Source organism: Silurus meridionalis, chromosome 15, assembly GCF_014805685.1.
Source record: "Silurus meridionalis isolate SWU-2019-XX chromosome 15, ASM1480568v1, whole genome shotgun sequence".
Taxonomy (NCBI): domain Eukaryota; kingdom Metazoa; phylum Chordata; class Actinopteri; order Siluriformes; family Siluridae; genus Silurus; species Silurus meridionalis.
The window spans coordinates 9,468,476-9,496,314 of NC_060898.1; the positions used below are offsets into that span (position 1 = coordinate 9,468,476).

Genomic DNA, 27,839 nt, shown 5'->3' on the forward strand with positions numbered 1-27,839 from the left:
ATGTCCAAACCATCTCAATCTCGCCTCCCTCACCTTGTCACCAAAACATGCTACATGTGCTGTCCCTCTAATAAACTAATTTCTAATCTTGTCCATCCTCGTCACTCCCAACGAAAACCTTAACATCTTCAGCTCTGCTACCTCCAGCTCCACCTCCTGTCTTTTACTCAATGCCACTGTCTCTAATCCATACAACATCGCAGGTCTCACCACAGTCCTATAAACTTTCCCTTTCATTCTTGCAGATACCCTTCTATCACAAATCACTCCTGCCACTTTTCTCCACCCACTCCATCCTGCCTGCACTCTTTTCTTTACTTCTCTAACACACTCTCTATTACTTTGTACTGTTGACCCCAGGTACCTGAACTCCTCCACCTTCTTCACCTCTTCTCCCTGCAACCGCATCACTCCACTGCCCTCCCTCTCATTCACACACATGTACTCTGTCTTACTCCTACTGACTTTCATTCCCCTTCTCTCCAGCGCATATCTCCACCTCTCCAGGCTCTTTTCAACCTGCTATTCTACTCCCACCACAAATCACAATATCATCTGCAAACATCATGGTCCAGGGAGACTCCTGTCTGACCTCGTCCGTCAACCTGTCCATCACGACTGCAAACAGGAAAGGGCTCAGGGCCGATCCTTGATGCAGTCCAACCTTCATCCTGAACCAGTCTGTCGTACCTACTGCACACTTCACTGCCGTCACACTGTCCTCATACATGTCCTGCACCACCCTCACATACTTCTCTGACACACCTGACTTCCTCATACAATACCACAACTCCTCTCTTGGCACTCTGTCGTACGCTTTCTCTAAATCCACAAATCCACAATGCAATTCCTTCTGTCCTTCTCTATACTTCTCCATCAACATCCTCAAAGCAAATAAGGCATCTGTGGTGCTCTTCCTCGGCATGAAACCATACTGTTGCTCACAGATGGTCACCTCTTCTCTCAGCCTGGCTTCCACTACTCTTTCCCATAACTTTATGGTGTGACTGATCAACGTAATTCCCCTGTAGTTACTGCAGGTCTGTACATCTCCCTTATGCTTAAAGATCGGTACCAGCACACTCCTTCTCCATTCCTCAGGCATCCTCTCCCCTTCCAGAATCCTGTTAAACAATCTGGTTAAAAACTCCACTGCCATCTCTCCTAAACATCTCCACGCTTCTACCGGTATGTCATCTGGTCCAACCGACTTTCCATTCTTCATCCTCTTAATCGCTGCTCTCACTTCCTCCTTACTAATCCTATCTATATCCTGCTTCACCAACTCCCCATCCTCCAACCTTCTCTCTCTGTGATTTTCCTCATTCATCAGCAGCTCAAAATACTCCCTCCACCTTCTCAACACACTCTCCTCACTAGTCAACACATTTCCTCTCCATCCTTTATTGCTCTAACTTGCAGTACATCCTTCCCAGCTCGGTCCCTCTGCCTTGCCAATCGGTATAAATCCTTTTCTCCTTCCTTAGTGTCCAACCTCTTATACAGCTCCTCATATGCCTTTTCCTTGGCTTTCGCCACATCCCTTTTTACCTGCTGCCGCATCTCCTTGTACTCCTGCCTACTTTTCTCATCACTCTGTCGATCCCACTTCTGTTTTGCAAACCTCTTTCCCCTAATGCTCTCCTGCACTTCCTCATTCCACCACCACATCTCCTTGTCTTGCTTTCTATTTCCAAATGTCACACCAAGTACTTTTCTAGCTGCCTCCTCATCACTCCTGCAGTAGTTGCCCAATCATCCGGCACCTCTTCACCACCACCAAGACCCTGTCGGACCTCTTCCCTGAACCTCACACTACACTCTTCCTCCTTCAGTTTCCACCATCTTATTCTTCTTTCAATCCTTACTTTCCTCCTCTTCTTCTTTGCCTCCAAAACCATCCTACAGACCACCATCCGATGCTGTCTAGCTACACTGTCCCCCGCCAACACCTTACAGTCTCCAATCTCCTTCAGGTTGCATCTCCTGCATAGCACATAGTCCAACCATCATCCCTTCAACTTCCACCTTCACGATCATCACCCTATCAGAAACTCTCTTCACCTCTACTACACTCTTACTGTACTCTTCCTTCAGAATCACCCCTACACCATTTCTCTTCCCATCCACACCATGATAAAACAGTTTAAACCCACCTCCAATGTTCCTGGCCTTACTCCCTTTCCACTTGGTCTCCTGAACACACAGCATATCTACCTTTCTCCTCTCCATCATATCAGCTACCTCTCTCCCTTTACCCGTCATAGTACCAACATTTAAAGTACCAACCCGAACCTCTACTCTCCTACACTGCTCCTTTTCCTGCCGTCTCTGTAGACGTCTTCCTCCTCTCCTTCTCCTCCTTCGGCCAACAGTAGCCCAATTTCCACTGGTACCCTGTCGGCTAACGATACCTGTGGCGGTCGTTGTTAACCCGGGCCTCGACCGATCCGGTATGAAATTCTCATTTGTGATCCGCATATTTGATTTGGCATATGTTTTACGCTGGATGCCCTTCCTAACGCAACCCTCCCCATTTACCCGGGCTTGGGACCGGCACTAAGAGTGCACTGGCTTGTGCCCCCCTAATGGCTGGGTTTGTGTGACGCTTAGATTATTATTATAAATTGCTGCGATTCTGCCTTCTCTGCCTTTTAGACAGATGTCTAAAAGGACAGATGTCTTAGGACTGATTTATGTAACTTTACCCAGAAGGACCAACTTCTGTTAATGCTAGATATTCGTTCGGTTTTATCCATGTTTCTGTCAAACACATTACAACACATTACTCCTTGTTGGTAATAATTTTGTTTATAGTCAGCACCTTTGACATGAAAGATCTAATAGTCCTATTAACAATCCTATCTTTATATTGGAGGTGTTGGCTGTGCATTCAGTCTTATTTAATTTAATTTTAATTAGGTTACTTAAACAGACTTTTTACATTTTAATTTTGCTTGGGAGACAGACACTGTCTCAATTTGGTGGACCCTAAGTGACAACTCCGTGCAGCTAGCAGATGGTCGGTTTAGCCTGTATGTCTGCTCCCTGGCCTGGGCTCTGGAAAGTCACTAGTTAATTAGTGCTGTTCTGAAACTATGGCCTGTACTACAAGAAATGAGAGCATCACCTACCCGAGTGGGACGGATACCGTCCCACCATAACAGGCCAGCCAGCCCTCAAAGTTGATCCAATTATATATGAAGCACACATTGTTTTTGGAGCACCACTCGGACATCCAGCAGTATATTGATCATAACCTGCTGCATAACCATCGGACATTGTCTTCACTAATTTACACACCTATATAATGTTGCTCTTAGTAACCTCTGACTGTTGAAGGTGTATATCATTAGCTCCTGTGTGAAAAACTTAGAGAATCTATGATTTCGTAAAATTCCAAGCTAAACTGCAAGGTTTGGCGCCCTGGCCCTTGGTTTACACCTAACCTGTGCTGCTAGTGCCCATAAAGACCTAGCAAATTTTACGTGCCTCAGAATATAGTCTTCTATAACCAAGAGAGGATTGGTACTCCTCTGGGTGAGCCTTAGTGTTAGCTTTGTCTTTTCGAGTATGCTGCTGAGTTGTCAACCACACCCCGCTGCGAGGGCTCTAATGCTGGAGTGCTAACTCCACCTACGGCATGCAGACTTTACCCTGCAGAACCTAGACTGCTCTCGTGCTCACTAATTTTCTCTAGACTCTCTGCAATATCAGAGAAATGCCCTACCTTTATGTGGTTACTAAAGTGTGTGTTCGTAGTTCTTATGTAAATGGTCTCCACTCACTGCTTTAAAACAGGGAATAAAGCACTCTTCCAAAAGAAAAGAAAAAATAGAAGAAACGAAGCCGATGGAAAGTAGAGAATACAGGAAATTAAAAGGATAATCTGAGATTATTTAGGGGATAAGAGATTAAAAAGAAACTTAAACGCTCACACAAACACAAAAATCCCGGCAAAGAAAAAATCTACACTAACTTCTTTATTATAAAAAATTGGTACAGCACACTCTTTTTCCATTCCTCAGGCATCCTCTCACCTTCCACACGTTTGTTGAAAATTTTGTTAAAAACTTCACTGCCATCTCTTCTAAACATCTCCATACTTCTACTGGTATGTGTCAGGTATCCGCCTGCCACGCCTCCTTCAGAGGCTGCCTTTGCCGCTGCGCGCTCCCAAGCACGCAGCGCAAATCGCACACAGCTGAAGCACGTTATCCTCTCATTTCCTGCCACCATATAAACCACTCACTCACCCACATTCCGGGTCCGTTATTGTACGTTCGTGCGTGGTCTGGCAGGATTATGCTGTGTGTGTTCGCGCTTGTGCTTCTCCCGCAACGTGCCTTCTTCGCCCGGACTTCTCGCTCACTCCACGGCCGCGTTCGGCTTCCCCCGCGCGCCTCGGACTACTGACGCTTCCCCGTCGCTTCCCTCCGTGCCGCGCTTCCTCCATAACGCACCGTGGATGGTTATTATCTGAACTGCTCCGTTTCCGGATTATCCCGAACTGCACGGGTGTTTTTGTGTTGGCTCTGCCCTTGTTCAAATAAAGTCTCTGTTTGCCGTTACTCCGGCTTCCGCCTCTGTGCCACGCCTAACAGAATAACGGACCCCTGAAATAGGAATATCGGACAAAAAGAAAAAGAAAGGACAAAGAAAAAAAAAAAAAAGGAAAAGGACATGATCGGGTTAACGCCGTGGTCCCGGCGGGAGCCGTGTCTCGAGGTCGGGTTCGTTCTGCCGCGGTCAGCGGCAGCCAAGCTCCGCCCGTGAAAACCCGGAAGCTCGCAGCCGCTCGGGCACGCCGCAGCGCCACGCCCCTTCATGACGTCACAGGACTCCCGGCTCGCTTCTCCGGCAACAGAGCCGAATGGAGGGATTTTTTGAGGAGCGTGGATCAATATGTGGAGTTAAACCCAGCCGGTTATCCCACTGAAGAGGCGAAAATCGCCTCCACATGTCTCTTCTACCGAGGAATCTCTCCCTTGCCAGAGAGCTGTGGAGCACGATGGCGGGCGAGTTCAGCTCCTGCACCCAGTTCCTCCAGCTTCTCACCAGGGAACTCGGGATAACCACAGCTGATCTCCATCTCCTCTCCCCCGCTGCTGAGAACGCTGCCTCATCAGAGCTTCCAGGAGGTTACCACGCTGCTTCAGGCCCTCCAGGTCAGCTCTGCTCCGAAGGTCCTCAAGGGATCTCCGCCGTGCTCCAGGAGATCCAGGCTGGCTCTGTTTCATTCCAGGACCTCCAGGAGCTCTCCGTTCTGCTCCAGAACCTTCCGGTGGGTCCAGCTCCGTTCCTGTGTCCCGAGGAGAGCTCCGTTCCGCCCCAGGACCTCCATGAATGCTCGGCTCCGTCCCAAGACCTCCAAGAGAGCCCAGCTCCGCTCCCGGTCTCCGAGGAGAGCCCAGCTCCGCTCCAGGTCGCCGAAGAGAGCCCAGCTCCGCTCCAGGTCGCCGAAGAGAGCCCAGCTCCGCTCCAGGTCGCCGAAGAGAGCCCAGTTCCGCTCCAGGTCTCCGAAGAGAGCTCCGTTCCGCTCCAGGTCTCCGAAGAGAGCTCCGTTCCGCTCCAGGTCTCCGAAGAGAGCTCCGTTCCGCTCCAGGTCTCCGAAGAGAGCTCCTCTCCGTCCCTGAGCGACCCCGTGAGCTCCTCTCCGTCCCTGAGCGACCCCGTGAGCTCCTCTCCGTCCCTGAGCGACCCCGTGAGCTCCTCTCCGTCCCTGAGCGACCCCGTGAGCTCCTCTCTGTCCCTGAGCGACCCCGTGAGCTCCTCTCTGTCCCTGAGCGACCCCGAGAGCTCGGTCCCGCTCCAGAGAGTCCCCGAGAGCTCGGTCCCGCTCCAGAGAGTCCCCGAGAGCTCGGTCCCGCTCCAGAGAGTCCCGAGCTCGGTCCCGCTCCAGAGAGTCCCCGAGAGCTCGGTCCCGCTCCAGAGAGTCCCCGAGAGCTCGGTCCCGCTCCAGAGAGTCCCCGAGAGCTCGGTCCCGCTCCAGAGAGTCCCCGAGAGCTCAGCTTCGTCCCAGGGCCTCCTGGCGAGCTCCTCTCCGCTCCTAGGCTTCCAGGCGGCTCCCTTCCCGCGCCTAGGCTTCCAGGAGAGCTCCTCTTTGCTCCAGGTCCCTGACGAGAACGCGGCTCCGCTCCCGGTTCCTGACGTAAGCTCCTCTGTGCTCCCAAGTCCCAAGGAGAGCTCGGTTCCAAGCCCATGCATCTCTTCAACCAAAGGGGTCCCGGAGCACACAACTCGTCTCAGAGGCTGCGAAAGGGACGTCGACCCGTCGCCCCCGGGCGTCACCGAAGGCTACGGCTCGCCCCCCAGTCTCCCAGACAGCGATGCCATATCTCAGAGCTCCGCTTCCACCGAGAGATCCCCAGAGCTCACATCTCAGTCCCTGGACTGCGAAAGGGAAGTCGTTTCGTTGCCCCCGGGCTCCACCGAAGGCGACGGTCCGCCCCACAGTCTCCCTGAGGGCGAGGCCATCTCGCTCCCCAGAGCTCTCAACTCCACTCCAAGACTGCGAAAGGGATGTCGAGCCGCTGCCCCGGACTACATCCGAAGGCGACAGCTCGCCCCACAGTCTCCCAAGAAGTGACGGCTCGCCCCACGAGCACTCAGTAGGCGAAACCACGTCACAGACCGTCTCTCTTCCCAAGGGATTCCCAGAGCTCTCACCTCAGTTCCGGGACTGCGAAGGGATGTCGAACCGCTGCTCCTGGCTTCATCCGGCGGCGGCTCGCCCACAGCCTCTCACAAGGTGACGGCTCGCCTCGGGACCCCTCTCACGGTGACATCCTGTCTCCAAGCTCCTGGACGAAGACAGGTCACCCTGAGCTCCAGGAAGTTGACGTCGCACCGACGAATCCTGACGAGGTCGCGACTCAACCGCTGTACTCGGTCAGGGACGTCGCTCCATCTCCGGGCTCCGTCCAGAAGGCCTTCCAGCTGGTAAGCCCGCCGAGAGCTATGCCCTGCTTCCAGTAGTCACCGAGGTTGTCTCTCCACCCAGGTCCCGTGGGTGATGAGGTCCCGTTCCTGTCCTTCCTGGGTAACGCCGGTCCGTTCCAGGTTGCTGCCAGGGACGCCTGGCCATGTCAGGTCTCCAGGGCTGCCACCTCTCAGCTCCAGACCACCGCAGGGGAGGTCGTTCAGCAGCCGGGTTTCGCTGAGGGCATGGCTCCGCTCCTGGGCTCCGCTGAGGCAGCACTCCGCCTCCAGTCTCCGCCGATGGTGTCAGCCTGCTCCAGAGCTCCGCGGATGGCATCCTCCGCCTCCTGTCTCCGCCGAGGACGCCGCTCCGCTCCGGGTCTCCGCAGGGGTCGCCTCCGCCTCCTGTCTCGCTGAGGACGCCGCCCGCTCCGGGTCTCCGCAGGGGTCGTCTCTCCGCCTCCTGTCTCCGCCGAGGACGTCGCTCCGCTCCGGGTCTCCGCAGGGGTCGCTCTCCGCCTCCTGTCTCTGCCGAGGACGCCGCCCGCCCGGTCTCCGCAGGGGTCGCCTCCGCCTCCTGTCTCCGCCGAGGACGCCGCTCCGCCCGGGTCTCGCAGGGGTCGCCTCCGCCTCCTGTCTCCGCCGAGGGCGTCGCTCCGCTCGGGTCTCCGCAGGGGTCGCCTCTCCGCCTCCTGTCTCCGCCGAGGACGCCGCCCGCTCCGGGTCTCCGCAGGGGTCGCCTCTCCGCCTCCTGTCTCCGCTGGGCCGCCGCCCGCTCCAGGGCTCCGTGATGGCCGCCTCTCCGCCTCAGTCGGCAACAAGGGCCTCGCCTGCTCCTGGCCTCCGCGTGGGGCTGTGTTCCGCCCTGGCTCCGTGACGGTTCCGTCCGGGTCCCTTCGACCCTGGAGGACTGGAGGGGCCCTCCTCCGAGTGCCCGGGCCCACCGGGCTGTTGGCGGCTTGGGGGCGTCCGGTGCCGCCCCTTTGGGGGGGGGTGGTGTCAGGTATCCGCCTGCCACGCCTCCTTCAGAGGCTGCCTTTGCCGCTGCGCGCTCCCAAGCACGCAGCGCAAATCGCACACAGCTGAAGCACGTTATCCTCTCATTTCCTGCCACCATATAAACCACTCACTCACCCACATTCCGGGTCCGTTGTTATGCGTTCGTGCGTGGTCTGGCAGGATTATGCTGTGTGTGTTCGCGCTTGTGCTTCTCCCGCAACGTGCCTTCTTCGCCCGGACTTCGCCACCCACGGCCGCTGCTCGCTTCCCCCGCCTCGGACTACCGACGCTTCCCGTCGCTTCCCTCCGTGCCGCTTCCTCCATAACGCACCGTGGATGGTTATTATCTGAACTGCTCCGTTTCCGGATTATCCCGAACTGCACGGGTGTTTTTGTGTTGGCTCTGCCCTTGTTCAAATAAAGTCTCTGTTTGCCGTTACTCCGGCTTCCGCCTCTGTGCCACGCCTAACAGTATGTCATCTGGTCCAGCCGACTTTTCACTCTTTATCCACTTAATAGCTGCTGTCACTTCCTTCTTACTAATACTATCCACTTCCTGTTTTACCATCTCCACATCATCCAATTCTCCTTCTCTCATTTTCCTCGTTCATCAACTGCTCAAAATATTCCCTTCATTTTCTCAACACACTCTCCTCACATATCAACACACTTCCATCTACAGCCTTTATTGCTCTAACTTTTAGCACATCCTTCTTAGTCTCTCTGCCTGGCCAATCGGTACAAACGGTTTTCTCCTTTCTTACTGTCCAACTTCTCATACAGCTCCTCAAACCTCTTTTCCACATCCCATCTTCACCTGCATCTCCTTGTACTCCTGCCTACTTTTCTCATTTCTCTGTCGATCCCAATTCTGTTTTGCCCACCTCTTTCTCCTTATGCTTTTCTTTTTTTCCTCATTCCACCACCACGTATCTTTGTCTTCCTGTATCTTTCCAGATTTCACACCAAGTACCTTCCTTCCTGTCTCCCTTATCACTTCTGCAGTAGTTACCCGATCATCCAGCATCTCTTCAGCACCAACGAGCACCTGTCTGACCTCTTCCCTGAATCACGCACTACAGTCTTCCCCCCTTCAGTTTCCACCGTCTTATTCTTTTTTTCAATCCTCACTCTCCTCCTCTTCTTCTTCACTTCCAAAACCATCCTACAGACCACCATCCGATGCTGTCTAGCAACACTGTCCCCTGCCAACACTTTATAGTCTCCAATCTTCTTCAGGTTGCATCTCCTACATAGAACATAGTCCACCTGTGTGCACCTTCCTCTGATATACATCACCCTATGCTCCTCCTTCTTAAAATATGTATTAACCACTGCCATTTCCATCCTGCAAAATCTACCACCATCTGCCCTTCCACATTCCTCTCCTTAAGGCTATACAAACCCATCATCTTTGCCACTGAAGTCTCTAATATCCAATCTTTCTTTCCTAGGTACACTGTCCTCCACTTCATCTAATCACTTCAGAATTTATCTTTCTCCTCCATCTCACATCACCTCTTCAACTTCCAGTTCATGTTCATTACCCTTTCAGAAACTTTTTTCACTTCCACTACACTCTTAATAAACTTTTTTTAAAGCCTCCTCCGATGTTCCTGGCCTTACTCCCTTTCCACTCAGTCTCCTGAACACACAACATATCTATCTTTTCTCCGCTCCATCATATCAGCTACCTCTCTCCCTTTACCAGTCATTGTACCAACCCTAACCTCCAGTCTCCTCCACTTCTCCTTTTCATGCTGTCTCTGTAGATGTTTTTCCCCTGTCCTTCTCCTCCTTTTTTTTTTTTTTTACCTCAGTGGGCTTAGCAACTCACCTAGAAACTGCAGACCACTATCTGCCAACTGGTTCAGTGCTTGATTGCAACAGTTAACCAGTTCAGGAATAATCTGTTTTTTCTCCTGCACATAACACATCACAGTATTTCACAGTACTTCAGCAATGTTATCATTCTGTTTAAGACTGCCTGAATCTCCAAGAAACGCTTCACATTCTCACCATCATGTTTGCTGGTCTCTTATACATGGAGTGATTCTAAATTGATTATAAATCATGTGTCCATTAAGTTTGAGAAACAATTGTATCTTGATTCAGAGGGATCAGATGGTAGACGAAGGGCAGATTGTTTTGTTGTTTGTTTGTTCAAAAGGTTAATTTTGTTTAACGTTTATCAGACCTGGGCAGGTTCGGTGAACTATGATGGTTCCAGGGCCTTCCACCCGCCTTCCAACCTGCGTCAAGCCATTTCTGATGCTGTTCCTAGGAAATTCCACCCCACATCTCATTACTGGAGATAATAAGAGACAGAATTAAAGAGCTTCTAAGAAATAAACTATTAAGTTTTCCTTTTTTTAAATGCCATACTAAACTTACTATAGTAAAAACTTCTTAACCAATTGACAAAAATGGATAAACTGGAATGTGGTAGCTAATAACTGCAGCATAATGCCACAAAAGAAACAAATCTAAGGTCCACATGTCTGACCACTTTTACAAAAATAAAAGCTTTGACAAGACCATTTTGTCGTATTTGTGTGTTCAGTAAAATAAAAACCTTTTTTATATTTATTTTATGTTTTGCTAGGAATAAAAATATATTGCAATGGCATTTACACTGTCTTGAAGCCTTTGTTTGTTTGTATTTAATGAAAAAAATTGTAAACTGCATTTTTAAAAGTACCAAACATATAAAAAAAAAATATATTGTAATATGTAGAAAATAATAAAGTTGATGGTTTTGGTATATACAGCATAACAAATCTGAACAGGAGGTCTGTTGCAAAGACTTAAAACTACTCCTTTTACAGAAGTGTGTGTTGTAACGGTGGTAACCAATTCGCCAGCAGCAAAGCTGGTTTGTTAAATTACACTTCACACCTAGTCGTGAATAAAAGGTGAGAAGAGATTGACTCAAACACAACTGCCCCTTTTGGCTTAGACTTTTTCCCTCTCAAAAGTAGCATAGACATGTTTAATCATGCAGCAAACATTTTAAAATATCTTGAAATGTTACTTTAATTTATTTAAACCAAGTTTTCCTTTTGTTTAATAGGGCCAACATTTAAACAGAATCGTATAATAAAATATGATTGTAGCATAATGGCTATGACTTTTTTGTGACTGTGTTTTTGAATAAAGAAAAAGCTGTACTTACAATATAATAACAATTATTATATAATACAATATAATACCAATTATTATTGTTGTTATTATAAACTAGACTACATAAACAAGTTAAAAAAGAACATGATTAACTGGCATTTTTTTTTCTAATCAAACCAGTTGAAAAATTTGTATAAATGTAATGTAGATTAAAATACTGATTCTGCTGGGAATGAACAGATCATATTTTTTTTCTGTTTTTTTATCTCTTGAAAAATATATAGTATAGATTGTACTTGTAAGTGGCGAATTGACTAACAATATTAAAAAAAATATGAAAACTATAAAACAAACTTCGTAAAAAAATATAAAGAAAAAGAAATATAAAGACATTATATATACACATACACATGGCATTCAAAAATGTCATGATTATAGATCAACAGGTCTGTAGTCATTCCTGTAATTCTGGGTATTTAGGAACAGGGATGATGGTGGAGGATTTGAAGCAGGCTGGCATGTGGCATATCTCCAGTGAGGTGTGCAATACCTTCATTGGCGGAAGCGCACGAGCGCACCGGCACATTTTCCTCTCCTCCAGGCTTTCATGTTTGGCAAATCAATGACCAGGATGTTGAGTAAAATCAAAGATGTATTAATAAATTTGGGAATAAGTCATTAAAAACTGTAGCTCTGATGTTTGTGAGCTCTTTTCTGGTGAATGAGCTCCTGGTATTAACACAGGGAACTGTTTAAATGAGCATGAAGGCAGCCATCTAGGTAGTAAACTTTTACTAGGTATAAATTACTTGTCAAAAATGTTTTATGTTCTTAGTAGTGTTCATCTACATCTAGTGTTCAGTAACATTTAAATAATCCTATGAACTTATTAAAACAATTTAAGCCCTGCAGTAGTGTTCAAACACCCAGGGCAAGTATGTAAAAACCGTAAATAACTGAATCATTCATATTTTATTTCTTTTTGAGCTGTACATACACAATATGCTTAAAAATGCAGTTTTCAAACTCCGTTCCTTGCTGTCACTATGCGCCTACATATTATTGGCTTTAGTAAATGCTAGAAGTGGTAATGAAACATGACTGTCCAGTACTGGTAATGTACTTCGCGTGCCAGAGAACCTCACTACATGCCGTGGTTTGCTACGGCAATCCGTGGGATCCGTTTTCCCCTGATGTGCATTCTTAATGAGATCTTGAATATGCCACTGGCTCGTGCGGTGGACGTCAGACTAACAAACATGTGTTGGATACAATAGGTGAAGTCTCTCTCACTGGATAGAGCAGAAGGCTAAAAACATTTTTAGGAAGATAGTTAGGGTGAGGATGCAAAATATTTTTGACCAGTCCAGGGGCAATATCTAGGCAGGGCGAAAAGCCTGTCTGAGCCTGCAAATCCCCCGTTCTCTTCAGAGAAGTAATAGCCATGAGAAAACCCACCTTTAGAGTCAGAAGCTTGACAGCACTGTTGGGTCCCAACCAAAGCCTCAACGACTACCCATGCATAGACTGTCCGTCTGGTGGTTGGCTCCACAGATGAAGTGGATGACAAGGGAGTGCTTGACTACAGAGAGCTTGTTAATCATTACATGACAAGCCAAAATGGCAGCCACATAAACCCTGAGAGTAGCAGGACTTGCAGAGAATTTTCTTGTAGAAACTCCAGCACTGAAACAACGTATAACACAGAATAATGTACTCATTAAATTACTAAAAAGTAGTAAGAGAATATGATATAAAGAAGAAGTAGGGTATTTACACATGGTCAGATGAGCAATGAATAAGAATAAAGAATGAAACAAGACAAGGAATTAGAAAGGTTTAAAATGTTCTCTAATTGTATGTATCCCTAAGGATATTTGCAAGATAATGGTAATTAGTGAAGCCTGAAATTTGGGGTGTTTCCCAAGCTAATGGAAATCAGGGAAGGCAACATTTTTTGGGGCGTTTCCAAAGTTAATGGTAAACAAGGATGCTTAATGTATATAAAAGAAGGAATGCTTGTCATTTTTATTTCAGACCATCTCTGACATGTCATGAGTATGCTCTTGGGTTGATTGTGGTTTACAGTAATAAACTCTATTTTGCTGTTCCCATATACGTTTTCTTGAAGTATTTTTTTTAAGGATTCTGACAACATTGATTCTAATGTCGGAAAGAAAATCTTCCGACACTTCACAAACCCTGAGAGTGGCAGGTCCTGTACCTGCAGTGAATTGTCCATGCAGAATCTTCAGCACTAAAACAATTTGGAACTGAACTGGTTCCACGTCATAAGGTCTGTCATAAGGATTCCGGGAGCAGAATGATTTGGGGAAATTTGTGAAGGGTGAAGGGTAGGCCACATATGGGACATTGCCTCCAGACCTAATAGAGTCCTGTGAAGCAAAGAGGTCAGCCTCTGACTCATTAAATCTTTCCCAGAACTGACTTTCAATTTCAGGGTTAAGTTTCCATTCCCCATTTGTCACAGCTTGTCTGGACCGCAAGCCTGCTCCCACATACTTATTCCCAGAATGTGAATGGCTCTGAGGGACAGGAAATTGTTCTGTGCCTGAAGCAGAAACTGCTGCACTATCGATGTATGTAAGAGGCTACTGCAGTTGCCCATCTGCACTAGAACAAGGCAGCCCTTTGTATGCTGGAGGAAGTATTTTAGGGCCTAATATACAGCCATCATTTAATTGATCAAGGCAAATATTGTGCTATTCAAGAAGATGACCTCTCCAGATCCCTTGGGCTAGACGGCCATTTAAGACCGTGCCCCAGTCTGTGAGGGAAGATTTTCTCGTTAACATCTTGCGACAACATCAAATACCTAGAGTGTCAGAAACTTGGGTTTAAACCACATGCGTAACCTTCATCTGCCTCTGGGAATCTCTGAGCCACAACTATAATGGTTCCATGTGCAGGAGACCCAAAGGTATTACTGTGGATGAGACTAGACACAATGAGACTTAAAACCCTTGAAAGTAAAGGACAGGTCTTTTTTGGTGTAGCTTGATATTCTTTAGGGCGAGTGAGGCGAGCCACTCCCCAGTCCCTATTAGGGGTGCACAATTCGCTACGCTTTGTTTTTGGAATTCACAGCGCATTGGAACCGAACTGGGTCAAGGCTGGGTGGCCGACAACCCAGACCCCTGAACACGGCAGGATAAAAATGTATCATGCTTCTGAGTGTCTTGGCCTTCCGGAACACACTGATAACTGTATCAACTGATTTAGCAAAGGAATGTTAGGCGACATGGGGCCATCTAGGAGGAGCACATTACCCCTATCCCTCATGACAATGAGTCAGATGACAGATGTCTCTCCCTCTCTACTATTTACTTGGTTGCACAGAGACAGATCCATGGCTCGATGTAGCTCTGAAAACGTTTCCTCACTAATTCCCGTGCTAATGTCTTTCAGCAGGTCAGCCTAGTACACCTGCAAAACCACCATGGTGACCTGCTGCCTGGAACACCTTCCCCACCAGTGCAGATGTAGCTCTGCATGGCTTGATGGGGATTGTGGCTTCTAAGCAATGGTACACTGTCAGTAGAGAGAGAGATGTGTCAATATATACTCCCACACCCATAGTCGAATAAATCGACAGTGTGGGTACAAAGATGTGAGAGAAATATGTCTTATTCTATGAGTGAAATAGTTCACTATGGAGATCAGGAAAAAAAATTGGGAGGGGCCGACTTTAGGGTTCATGCCCCTGGCCACCCGACACCCGTCTTCCAGCTTGGAGTGTCTGTGGTTTTCTCGCTCCTGTGGCCAGTCTAAATTAAGCTTGGCCACCGCACAAGTCACAACCTTGAATACTTGCTAAATGCTGCCTCATGACATGAGAAGTGCTCATAGGTGGCGCTCTGAATTTTTATAGTGCCGAATGCAAGAGAAACCACGTCATCAGTTCGTTTTGAGGAAGCGGCAGGGGACACTTCGGGATTTCGCGAGAGACGGGCGTGCCCGTGCCTTGCTTTTCAGCCAGCTCGACACGCGAGCCCCATGATCTTGAGAAGGATGCAGAAACTTGCCCTTTGTGAAAGGCAAGCAGGGAGCGGAGCACTATAATAAGTAATTACTAGCGGTGCTTGCACTTAGCGTGCAAGAGGGCACGAACTGTGAGCTGTTCCTTAGGCACTCTAAGCAGAAATCATGTGGGTCTTGTGGCTGCACACATGGTGGCATCTTGGGAGACTCACTAGGCATGGTTTTATTTTATTTTGTTTTATTTATTTATTTGTTTGTTTGTTTGTTTGTTTATTTTTACAGCGATGTGTTTGACCCACATGCTTCACAACCGGTCACACAAAGATTGTTCCCATAGCGTTATGAAACACAAAATCTAGTGTAACATTTGATAGGAAACTTTTGGCTTTATGACCAAGACCGCCAGACTGGAGAAGTCACTGTGGGACTTCCCCATTGCCCTAATATTAATATTAATTTTCAGCTCCTACCCAAACCTTCGTTCTTCTGTGCTTGAGCAAATGATAGTGGTGTCTGTAAACCTGCTGAAGGTCTGATTTTTGTAGATTTATCTTAAGTACCAACTTCTCCCTCTCCAGAACGACGATCATCAAAGTCACGGGAACCATCACTGTTTTTAATAATGGAAATTAACTACCATTAATCAATTGAAATTTGTTGAAGGCATGCCACAGGGTTTCATCTCATGTCCACAAGGATGGTTATGCTTTCAGTAAAGGCTGAAAGTGGAAGCGAGGAAAGTGCTGTTCAGGGTTGAGGCAAAGTGTTGCGAAGTAGCTGACAGGTAAACCAGAAACAAGAAGATGGTAGGACAGCTCCTGCCGATGTACAGCTTACTTTTGTGGCTCCACCTTCCATTTACAAATTGATGCTTGACCATGCCCAGGCTTCCACACTGTATTAGTGGAAACAGGCACTGACACAATAGAGAATATTAAAAGTGCAGATATGCTTACTGTTTTTATCAATAAATGTGTAGTGCTTTACTGATTTAGGCTAACAACAACAACAAAAATTGTTAATTAAACAGTTGGCAAAATGTCTTAGACTTTTCATTTAAAAAAGTATTTATTTGCAATATGAAACAGTAATCACTTGTTGGCAAGCTGAATGAATGTTTTTAATTACCCTTTTACACACCACATGTTGTGTGTGTGTGTGTGTGTGTGTGTGTGTGTGTGTGTGTGTGTGTGTGTGTGAAAACATTGCTTTATTTGTCTGCCTGCTAAAAATTTATGTTACCATTGTTGGCACCTTTGATTTATAAAATACTTTGTTTTTACCTAATCATACTAACTGTCCTTATTTTAGGATAGAGAAAAACTGCTTAGAAAGAAGCGGCATAAACGAAGCAGGTCTATTAAGGTATGATCACATCTTTTTTTTTTTTTTCTTCAAACTGTTTTTAATTTTTAAACTGTTTTTATTTTCACCTCTTTTTTTTTTATTTTTTTGTTAAAATATTTTGTACAAAAAAGGGTAGTATAATTTTTTTTTAACCAAAAACAATTTGTTGGTTTAATCTATGTATGGAGACTTTTGCATAAGATGATTGATTTTGAATTGGAAATAGACATGCACTGTGTTTTATTGCATTAACACTAATGCAGCAATTTTGAGAATGTACAAATAGGGGAAGAGGTTTAATTTGTTTGTTTCCATATGTATATTCTATACAGTGCTGTAAAAAAGTATTTGCCCCTTCCTTTCTTATTTTCTTGCATATTTGTCACACACTGGGTGGTGTTTGAACATAAACAGACTGTTAAAGGTCATGCATCTCAATTCATGCTTCCATCATGAAGCTACAAGGCAGCCCCAGATCATCAAACTACCACCACCATGCTTGACTCCTGGTATGATGTACTTTTTATGATGCTATGTTAGTTTTACTCCAGGTGTAATAGGATGAACACCTTCCAAAATGTTAAAATGTTTGTCTTCAGTCTAAAAAATATTTGCACAAAAGCCTTGTGAGATGAACCTTTGTAAATTTTTGGCCAGCAGTGGCTTTAGCCTTGGAATTCTCACATGGATGAGATTTTTCCTCATTCCTTTCTTATTTTTGAATCACAAACACTGACCTTAACTATAGCAAGTGAGGCCTGCTGTTATTTAGATTTTGTTTTACGTTCTTTTATGAGCTCCTGCATAAGTCATTGTTGTGCTCTTGAAGTAATTTTGGTAGGCTGGCCACTCCAGGGAAGGTTCACCGCAGCTTTGTAACAGTTTAAAAACTGATATGTCAGTTACTTTGTTTATCATCTGTTCTTGGATTTCTTTAGATCGCTGCATGTTTTGCTTTTTTAGATCTTTTCACATGCTTTACTTTGTCTGCAGGTTCTATTTAGGTGATTTCTTGATTAAACAGGACTGGCAGTAATCAGGCCTGGGTGTGGCAAGTGAAATTTAACTCGCCAATTAAAAAGAACCTAATCATCCTTTAAAAACTGCATTTTAAATGTATTCAGGTTATCTTTGTGTAATTTTAAAATTTACTTGATGATCTGAATCATTCATGTGTGACAAATATGCAAAAAAAAAATTAATAAAATCACAGCACTGTAAGTAACTGACATAATACAGATGAACCTCTCTCGGTTTAATCAAGTGTGTTCTTCCTGTTCAGAGGCATATTGTAGTGGACACATTCTATGGCTATGGTGAAGAGTCAGTGGACTCAGAGACCTCTTCGGTGGCCTCTTTGCGTGTGGATCGTACCCCAGCTACACCAGATGAAGATCTGGATGAGGTGAGAGTAAAAAATAAAAATACAGGTGAATTTGTCTTTTAAATCTAAATGACTATAGTTTTGTTTATTATACACTGCTTGGCCACATTCTCTATTTTTTGTTAGACTGCCTTTTGCTTAGATTATGGCGCACATTCAGTGTGGCATTGTTTCAATAAGTTTATGCAATATTTCAACAGTTATTTCTGTCCAGAGTATTTTCTTTCACCAAGATCTTGTATTGATGATGGGAAATTTGGACCTCTGTGTAAAGTTTTTTCCAACACATCCCAAATAACTTTCAGTGGCGTTACTCTCATGTTTCCTGACCAACTGAAGCAAGCCAAAATCTTAACACTCTCCCCTCTGATTTCACCATGTTATTTTTGTGATCTGCAGTCATGATCATTTAATATTTTTTTCCAATCAAATTTTTTTTTGCTTGACACAGGACAATAAAGACTCTTCTGAAACAAAGTAACATCTTTTCCACAACCACAGAATATGGTTTCTGACATGGTTGTTCCTCCATCAGTTAGGATTAAATAACTTTTTACCAGTTTAAACAAAATTAATAACTGTAATATTTTTCTAATGGTAGGTCTTCAGCTATTTGCTTAGTTAGGATAACTTTAAGTAACTTTTCTTTTGGCCAGGCAGTGTATATTACCACTCATCCAAAGGTCATGATCTTTTAATTAGTTGAATTGTTGTAGCTATTTAGGTGAATGACAATGTCTTAAAGACCACAATTATTTAATTTACTTCATTTTGCTTTTTACTGTTACTTCAAAATCCCCAAGTCTCATTATTTAAATTTGTGTTTTTGCAGAGTCTAGTCACTGAGTCTGAGCTGCGATTCAGGCAGCTGACAAGGGAGTACCAGGCCCTTCAGAGAGCCTATGCCCTGCTGCAGGAACAAAAAGGTGGCATTTTTGATGCTGAAATGGAAGCCAAGGTAATCCTATTTGTATTACCTTAGCAATAAACATTTTATTATTTAACAAAGGAGGTCATTAGCTATCAATTATTTTAGTAATCATATATTCTACCAATTGAATAGATGATTGTTAGACAGAGTTCTCTCCAGGGTTTGAAAGATTAATTTGATACCATACAATTAATTTTGTATTTACACAATGTGTAAAGCTCTCTGGCACTACAAAGGGGGTGATGCTGCCTGATTTGCAAAAAAATATATATAAATAAAAAATCGGAATTGCAAGTAATAAAGTCAGAATTGAGAAAAAAACAACTGTAAGTTGTGAGAAATAAAGTCAGAATTGTGAGATTAAAAAAAACAAAAAAAACCCCTTTTTTTTAATGTGGCGGAAATAGGCTTTCATATTAATCTTCTCCTCGCTGTTTTCTTACCGTTCCTCCATTGTTTCATTCTGCAGCGTCTTTTGTGTTTACCTGTCTAGAGTTTAACGGGTAGTGCGTCAGCAATAATGGTCTGCAGGCAAACACAATGCTCCGTGTGTAGTTAAATAGACAAAACAAAGCAGATTTTTTGTATTCTAATTACTCGAGTTACTCGAGTGATTAGGAATCATTTTAGCCATACAACAAAGTAATTGGTCTAACAATGATTGATTAATTTACATAAAACAATTTTAGTCTTGATTTGTCTTTCCTTTGAAACTTCATACTAGCATAGCAGAATAGTCTAGGACAGGTCCTGTGACAAATAATACAGTGAAGATTGTACTAATAATCATTGCAAAGTGGATTAAGATTTTTAGCATTTTTTTCATTATTATATTTTGTAGTTGTAACTATGAAGTAAGTCTGATTAGTACTGAGGGAGAAGTGAGTACACCAATTTAACCAGTATGCACAAAAGAGATGAGTGCGGCATAGTGCAATGAAACCCATTGGATCTCTGATAGCATCAAAGTCTTCTGTTATATTACACAGACAGATGGATGAAAATACAGATTGCTATGTAAAAAGAATACAAGTAAAACAAAAACAGAAGATAGTGATAAAAAATAGTGAACATACAAACATGCCTATGTCAGTAATATAAGCAATATATTTGCATGTCTTTATAAATCAGGTTAGCTATTGTCTAAATTCTTTTAAGGAATTGAAATGTGCCATTCTTTAAAACCTTAGAATAGAAAGTACTTGAGTGTACACATGTATACTGTTGTGGTGCTCCATAAAACATCTGTTCACCTTAACACAGGCAAAGCCAGCATAGCCATTGTCTAAATCATCCAAAGCAATTGTTTATGTGCCTTTATTATTTCAGTTTACAGATTATGTTTCCCATCTGAACCCAATTTTAATAACCAACCCAGCCATTATGGTTGCACAAGCTAGTGCACTCTTAGTGCTGGTCCCAAGCCCTGATAAATGGGGAGGGTTGCATTAGGAAGGGCATCCAGCCTAAAACATCTGCCAAATCAAATATGCGGCTCATGATTCAGAATTTCATACCGGATTGGTCAAGGCCCGGGTTACCAATGACTGCCACAGGTATTGTTATTCAACAGGGTACCAGTGAAAATTTGGCTACTGTTGGCAGAAGGAGGAGAAGGAAAGGAGGAAGATGTCTATAGAGACAACAGGGAAAGGAAAAGTGTAAGAGAGTGAAGGTTAGGGTTGGTACTTTAAATGTTTGTACTATGACTGGTAAAGGTAGAGAGGTAGCTGATATGATGGGAGGAGAAAGGCAGATATGATGTGCTCAGGAGATCAAGTGGAGTAAGGCCAGGAACATTATAGGTGGCTTTAAACTGTTCTTTAATGGTGTGGATGGAAAGAGAAATAGTGTGGGGTGATTCTGAAGGAAGAGTTTATTAAGAGTATAGTGGAGGTGAAAAGAGTTTCTGACAGATTGATGAACGTGAAGCTGGAAGTTGAAGGGGTGATGATAAATGTCATCAGTGCTTATGCTCCACAAGTGGGTTGTGTGAGATGGAGGAGAAGGAAAAATGTTGGAGTGAGTTAGATAAAGTGGTGGAGAGTATACCTAGGAATGAACAATTGGTGATTGGGGCAGACTTTAATGGGCATGTAGATGAAGGGAATAGAGATGATGAGTAGGTGAAAGGTAGGTATGGCCTTAAGAAGAGGAATCTGGAAGGGCAGATGGTGGTAGATTTTGCTAAAAGGATGGAAATGGCAGTGGTAGATACTAAGAAGGAGGATCATAGGGTGACGTATAAGAGTGGAGGAAGGTGCACACACCTGAAGGAGATTGGAGACTGTAAAGTGTTGGCAGGGGACAGTGTAACTAGACAGCATTGGATGGTGGTCTGTAGGATGGTTTTGGGGTGAAGAAGAAGAGGAGGAGAGTGAAGACTGAAAGAAGAATAAGATGGTGGAAACTAAAGGAGGAAGACTATAGTGTAAGATTCAGGGAAGAGGTCAGACAGGGGCTCGGAGGTGCTGAAGAGGTGCTGGATGATTGGGCAACTACTGCAGAAGTGATAAGGCAGGCAGCAAGAAAGGTACTTGGTGTGACATCTAGAAAGAAAAGTAAGAAAAGTAGGCAGGAGTACAAGGAAATGCAGCAGCAGGTAAAGAGGGATGTGGCAAAAACCAAGGAAAAGGCATATGAGAAGCTGTATGAGAAGTTGAACTCTAAGGAAGGAGAAAAGTATTTGTATCGATTGGCTCAGCAGAAAGACCCGAGCTGGGAAGGATGTGCTGCAAGTTAGAACAATAAAGGATGCAGATGGAAATTTGATGACTAGTGAGAAAAGTGTGTTGAGAAGATGGAGGAAGTGGTTGGTGAAGCAGGAAGTGGAAGCAGGAAGTGGAAGCAGGAAGTGGATAGGAGTAGTAAGGAGGAAATGAGAGCAGCAAATAAGAGGATAAAGAGTGGAAAGTCAGTTGGACCATATGACATACTAAAGGTAGAAGCATGAAGATGTTTAGGAGAGATGGCAGTGGAGTTTTTAACCAGGTTGTTCAACTAGATTCCATCTAGTCACAATCTCTCACAACCATCTGTGAGCAACAATATGGTTTCATGCCAAGGAAGAGCACACATTATTTGCTTTGAGAATGTTGATGGATAAGTATAGAGAAGGTCAGAAGAAGTTGCATTGTGTGTTTGTGGATTTAGAGAAAGCATACGACAGGGTGCCAAGAGAGGAGTTGTGGTATTGTATCAGCATCAGAATCAGAAATAGTTTTATTACCAAGTATGTTTATACACACCAGGATATTTGACTTAGCATCAGGAGCTTCCAGTGCTGTAGAAGTACAGACATAATGTAACATTATGTATGAGGAAGTCAGGTGTGTCAGAGAAGTATGTGAGGGTGATGCAGGACATGTATGAAGACAGCAAGAGGCTTTTTATTGTAATTTCTACTATACACAGTGGTACACAGTAAATACGAGACAACGTTCATCCAGAACTCTGGTGCTACAATAAACATCATAGAGCTACAACAAAACACAAAGCTACATAACATAAAGCTACAAAAAGTGCATCAAATGCAACCTAGTCCAACCAGTGTAAATGAAAAACAGTACAGACAGACAGTACAGACAGACAACACAAGACAGTGTGGAACAATACAAATAACACAAGATAGCGCCAACCAGTAAACCTACTGTATACTCTGAATATATAGTACTTTGCAATGAGAATTATAAAGACTATAACCAAGAGTATATGTAAACAAACACTATGCAGTGCAAAAACAGCAGAACCAGCAGTCGAGAGGTGCAAAAAAACAGCATGTAAACGGTATATTATGGTTAAGTATACAGTGGGGCAAAAAATGTATTTAGTCAGCCACCAATTGTGCAAGATCTCCCACTTAAAAAGATGAGAGAGGCCTGTAATTTTTATTATCATAGGTACAATTTAACTATTAGAGACAAAATGAGAAAAAAAAATCACAAAATTCACATTGTCTGATTTTTAAAGAATTTATTTGCAAATTATGGTGAAAAATAAGTATTTAGTCAATAACAAAAGTTCATCTCGAAACTTTTTTATATACCCTTTGTTGGCAATGACAGAGATCAAATGTTTTCTGTTACACAAGGTTTTTACACACTGTTGCTGGTAGTTTGGCCCATTCCTCCATGCAGATCTCCTCTAGAGCAGTGATGGTTTGGGGCTGTCGCTGGGCAACACGGATTTTCAACTCCCTCCAAAGATTTTCTATTGGGTTGAGATCCCTTGCTGATGGAAAGAGGTTTTCACTCAAAATCTTACGATACATGGCCCCATTCATTCTTTCCTTTACATGGATCAGTCGTCCTGGTCCCTTTGCAGAACAACAGCCCCAAAGCATGATGTTTCCACCCCCATGCTTCACAGTAGGTATGGTGTTCTTTGGATACAACTCGGCATTCTTTCTCCTCCAAACACGACAAGTTCAGTTTTTACCAAGATGTTCTATTTTGGTTTCATCTGACCATATGGCATTCTCTTAGTCCTCTTCTAGATCATCCAAATGCTCTCTAGCAAACTTCAGACGGGCCTGGACATGTTCTGGCTTAAGCAGGGGGACACGTCTGGCACTGCAGGATTTAAGTCCCTGCCGGCATAGTGTGTTACTGATGGTAGTCTTTGTTACTTTGGTCCCAGCTCTTTGCAGGTCATTCACTAGGTCCCCCCGTGTGTTTCTGGGATTTTTGCTCACCGTTCTTGTGATCATTTTGACCCCACAGGGTGAGATCTTGCGTAGAGCCCCACATCAAGGGAGATTATCAGGTCTTGTATGTCTTCCATTTTCTATTTATTGCTCCCATAGTTGATTTCTTCACACCAAGCTGCTTACCTATTGCAGATTCAGTCTTCCTAGCCTGGTGCAGGTGTACAATTTTGTTTCTGGTGTCCTTTGACAGCTCTTTGGTCTTGGCCATAGTGGAGTTTGGAGTCTGATTGTTTGAGGTTGTGGACAGGTGTCTTTTATACTGATAACGAGTTCAGTAAAGTGCCAATAATACAGGTAACAATTGGAGGACAGAGGAGGCCCCCAAAAAAAGTTTGAGGTCTGTGAGAGCCAGAAATCTTGCTTTTTTGTAGGTGACCCAATAATTATTTTCCACCATAATTTGCAAATAAATTCTTTAAAAATCAGACAATGTAATTTTTTTTTCTCATTTTGTCTCTCATAGTTAAAGTGTACCTATGATGAAAATTACAGGCCTCTCTCATCTTTTTAAGTGGGAGAACTTGCACAATTAGTGGCTGACTAAATACTTTTTTGCCCCACTGTAAATAATAAATAAGTAGTGGAATGGATTGAGATGAGTAATGAGTGTGTGTTAAGTTCAGGTTGTACAGTTCAGTAACACATAGTTTGTGTGTGTGTGTGTGTGTGTGTGTGTGTGTGTGTGTGTGTGTATATGTGTGAGTGTGAGTGTGAGTTCCAGTTTAGTTCTGTGTGTTGAGGAGCCTGATGGCTTGCTGAAAAAAGTTGTTACACAGTCTGTATCTGACGGCCCGATTGCTTTGGAACCACTTTTTGATGGCAGGAGGGTGAAGAGTGTATGTGAGGGTTGTGTGGGGTCATCCACAATCTTGGCTTTGCGGATGCAGTATGTGGTGTATGTGTGCAGTAAGAACAACATACTGGTTCAAGACAGAGGGTTGGACTGCATCAAGGATCGGCTCTGAGCCCTTTCCCGTTTGCAGTGGTGATAGAAAGGATGACGGATGAGGTCAGACAGGAGTCTCCATGGACTATGATGTTTGTGGATGATATTGTGATTTGTGGTGAGAGTAGGGAGCAGGTTGAGAAGAGCCTGGAGAGGTGGAGGTACATGATGGAGAGAAGGGAAATGAAAGTCAGTAGGAGAAGGACTGAGTACATGTGTGAATGAGAGGGAGGGCAGTGTGGTTGCAGGGAGAAGAGGTGGTGAAGGAGTTTAGGTACCTGGGGTCAAAAGTGCAAAGTAATGGAGAGTGTGCTAGAGAAGTGAGGAAAAGAGTGCAGGCAGGGTGGAGTGGGTGAAGAAGAGTGGCATGAGTGAATTGTGATAAAAGGGTATCTGCAATAGTGAAAGGGAAAGTTTATAGGACTGTGGTGAGACCTGCGATGTTGTATGGATTAGAGACAGTGGCATTGACTAAAAGACAGGAGGTGGAGCTGGAGGTAGCAGAGTTGAAGATGAGATATTCGTTGGGAGTGACGAGGATGGACAAGATTAGAAACGAGTTTATAAAAGGGACAGCACATGTAGTACATTTTGGAGACAAGGTGAGGGAGGTGCAATTGAGATGGTTTGGACATGTGCAGAGGAGGGACATGGGGTAGAAGAATGCTGAGAATAGAGCCTCCAGGAAGGTGGAAAAGAAGGAGGTTTATGGATGTGGTGAGGGACGACATGCAGGTAGTTGGTTTGAAAGATGCAGATGTAGAGGACAGGGGGGTATGGAGATGGATGATCCGCTGTGGCGACTCCTAATGGAAGCAGCCGAAAGAAGAAGAATAAAACCCTATTTTAATAAACATAGTCAGCAATTACTCTGTCCAATTTTTGAGCTGCTTAAAGTTTTTTCTTAAAGAAGATTTTATTATTTTTTTTTACAGGCTCAGGAGCAGCTCCAAACTGATCTGCAGAGGTATAAAGCTAAAATTGAAGACCTAGAGAAAGAGCTTGCTTCCAAAGGACAAGTAAGTAAAATTATGTCAATTTTACAAGACAATGTGGTGGGAAATGCTTAATTTACATTGCGCAGGTATTTTATGCATACACACTCAGTCAAACATTACAATATATTCATCTTTGGATCACTGTTAAATTATAGTATTTTTAGAGCCATTTTAGTATTTTATACTAGGTGTTTGTTTGGGTCCCTGGTGGTCTAGTGGTTAGGCTGCAGCGCTCTCACCGCTGCGGCCCCGGTTCGATCCCCGGTCAGGGAACCAACCCCAGCCACTTTTAGTGCCGGTCCCAAGCCCGGATAAATGGGGAGGGTTGCGTTAGGAAGGGCATCCAGCATAAAAACGTGCCAAATTAAACATGCGGATGATCCGCTGTGGCGACCCCTAATGGGAGAAGCCGAAAGAAAGTTTATACTAGATGTTTGTTTGTTCTTTGTCACACACACTATACTTGCTTGTATACTGTAAATCAAAAGTAAAAAAAAACGAAGTTACATGCATTTATCATGTAAATTCACTTTTTCAGAATTTACACAGTTAATTAAACAATAGATCAGGTTAAATTATTTTTACTCAAACACACCCTTCAGCAAAATTGTTTCATGTTCGCATACTGCTTGCATACCTCCATTATTTGGTCCTTTATACCTATATACCCTTTGTGCACATTTCCGGGCCAAAACGTTTAGATTTTGTTTTGCATAACAGCATACTAAAATTTAATTAATTAATTTTAATATACTTTATTTCGGCTTCTCCCATTAGGGGTCGCCACAGCGGTTCATCCATATTTGTGATTCGCATGTTCGATTTGGCACATGTTTTTACACTGGATGCCCTTCCTAACGCAACCCTCCCCATTTATCCGGGCTTGGGACCGGCACTAAGAGTGCACTGGCTTGTGTGGATCAAACCCGGGCCGCGGCGGTGAAAGAGCCGAATCCTAACCATTTATTTTTAATAATATTTTAACATTATTTTTAAAAATATTTTTAGTTTATTTTTTTCCACTGTGCCATTTCCTTTGTTGACCATTGTTCTGATCAACATAACTGAACTTAGCAAATGTTTTTCCATTTCCTGTATCTGCAAGTAATATATTTACTCCCATGCTTTGATTTGGTTGTACAGCCCACAAGGTCCCTGGCCTAGTTGGCCTGTAACTAAGCTTTTAGTGGCTTAAACAACGAAGCGGCTAATTTATGGATTTTTCCTGGGTTTTTCCCGGTTTCACAAACTTCAAGCCAAAAAACTGAACCCCATAACATTAGACCAATGAAATTGCCGAATGGGTTCAGGTGAACCAGTGAAACTCTTTATATTAAATCACATGTGCTCCCACTGAATCGGGCCGCACCACATCATAAATATGGATGAGGTTCCTCTGATGTTTGACCTGCCGCTCACTCGGACTGTCAACAGGCAATGTGTATCATTCGTCACGCTGAAAACAACCAGGCATAAAAAACGCACTTCACCTGTGTTCTGAGCTGCACGGCATCTGGAGAAAAGATCCACCGATGGTGATTTATAAAACGCACGATGGTGCCAAAAGAAAAACTCTAGAGAAATTGTTGTGAAAGGTATGAGGAAGACAGTGAACAATGACTTTCTTGGTAGGCTACTGTTTAGATGCAAGTCGTTGTAAAGCGTTGAGTCTGGGTCATGGGAGAGATTTTTAACCCGTTACATCGTGTAACAGACACTGTCTTTCGTTAAAGCCTGTGTAAAGTTCATTAGTTTCAGTGTAGACGGCTTAAAAATCTTTGTATTCAGTGGGTGCGGCTTATATTTGGGTGTGCTTTATAGTCCGGAAATTATGGTAATCCATTTATTTTGAGATTTTATGTTTCTATAGGTATATGTTTTTTATTTTTATTTTTGTGGTTGTTTTAATTGTTAAATATGGTTCGTGGCTTCTTTAAGAATTATGTTTCGATTCTGGTTGCTTTCTATCAGTGTTCGGTAAGTGCGGCTGAGAAGAGGCTAATGCTGAAATTGTCTGGGAACGCAATGTTTATTGGAAAAATATTATTTATATTACATTTTATTTTATTAAATTATTTTTTATCTGAGTCAAGAAATGCAGCCCAAGATTATGATGCTACTACCACCATGCTTGAGTGTAGGCAAATTTTATTGGTAATTTTATTGGTACTCCTCACTAGGGGGGGTCAACATACATGCTAGAAACCTCTGAGCCAAACAAGTTTGTCTTAGTCTCACCAGACCACAGGACATGGTTCCAATAATTCATGCTTTTGGACAGGTTGGCTTCAGCAAACTGTCTGCAGGCTTTCTTGTAAGCCAGATGAGGCTTTCTTCTGAGATGATATCCATGCAAACCTACTTGTTGCAGTGTGCGGCGTATGGTTTGAGTACTGACAAGTTTACCATCCGTTTCTGCAATCTCTAAAGCAATGTTAGCAGCACTCATGCGTCAGTTTTTTTAAAGCAGCTTTTGCACC

At 44.0% G+C, this 27,839-nt stretch overlaps 1 protein-coding gene across 2 annotated transcripts in view; it reads left to right on the top strand.

Annotated features, from left to right (window-relative positions):
- Positions 1-27,839, top strand: part of jakmip2 (janus kinase and microtubule interacting protein 2) — a 98,596-nt gene that overhangs the window by 48,205 nt on the left and 22,552 nt on the right. For both annotated transcript variants that reach the window (XM_046868273.1, XM_046868272.1), the window contains 4 exons: positions 16,357-16,410; positions 17,675-17,797; positions 18,609-18,734; positions 25,297-25,380. In XM_046868273.1, coding sequence (XP_046724229.1) covers positions 16,357-16,410; positions 17,675-17,797; positions 18,609-18,734; positions 25,297-25,380 — 387 coding nt within the window. The remainder of the gene's footprint in view (positions 1-16,356; positions 16,411-17,674; positions 17,798-18,608; positions 18,735-25,296; positions 25,381-27,839) is intronic.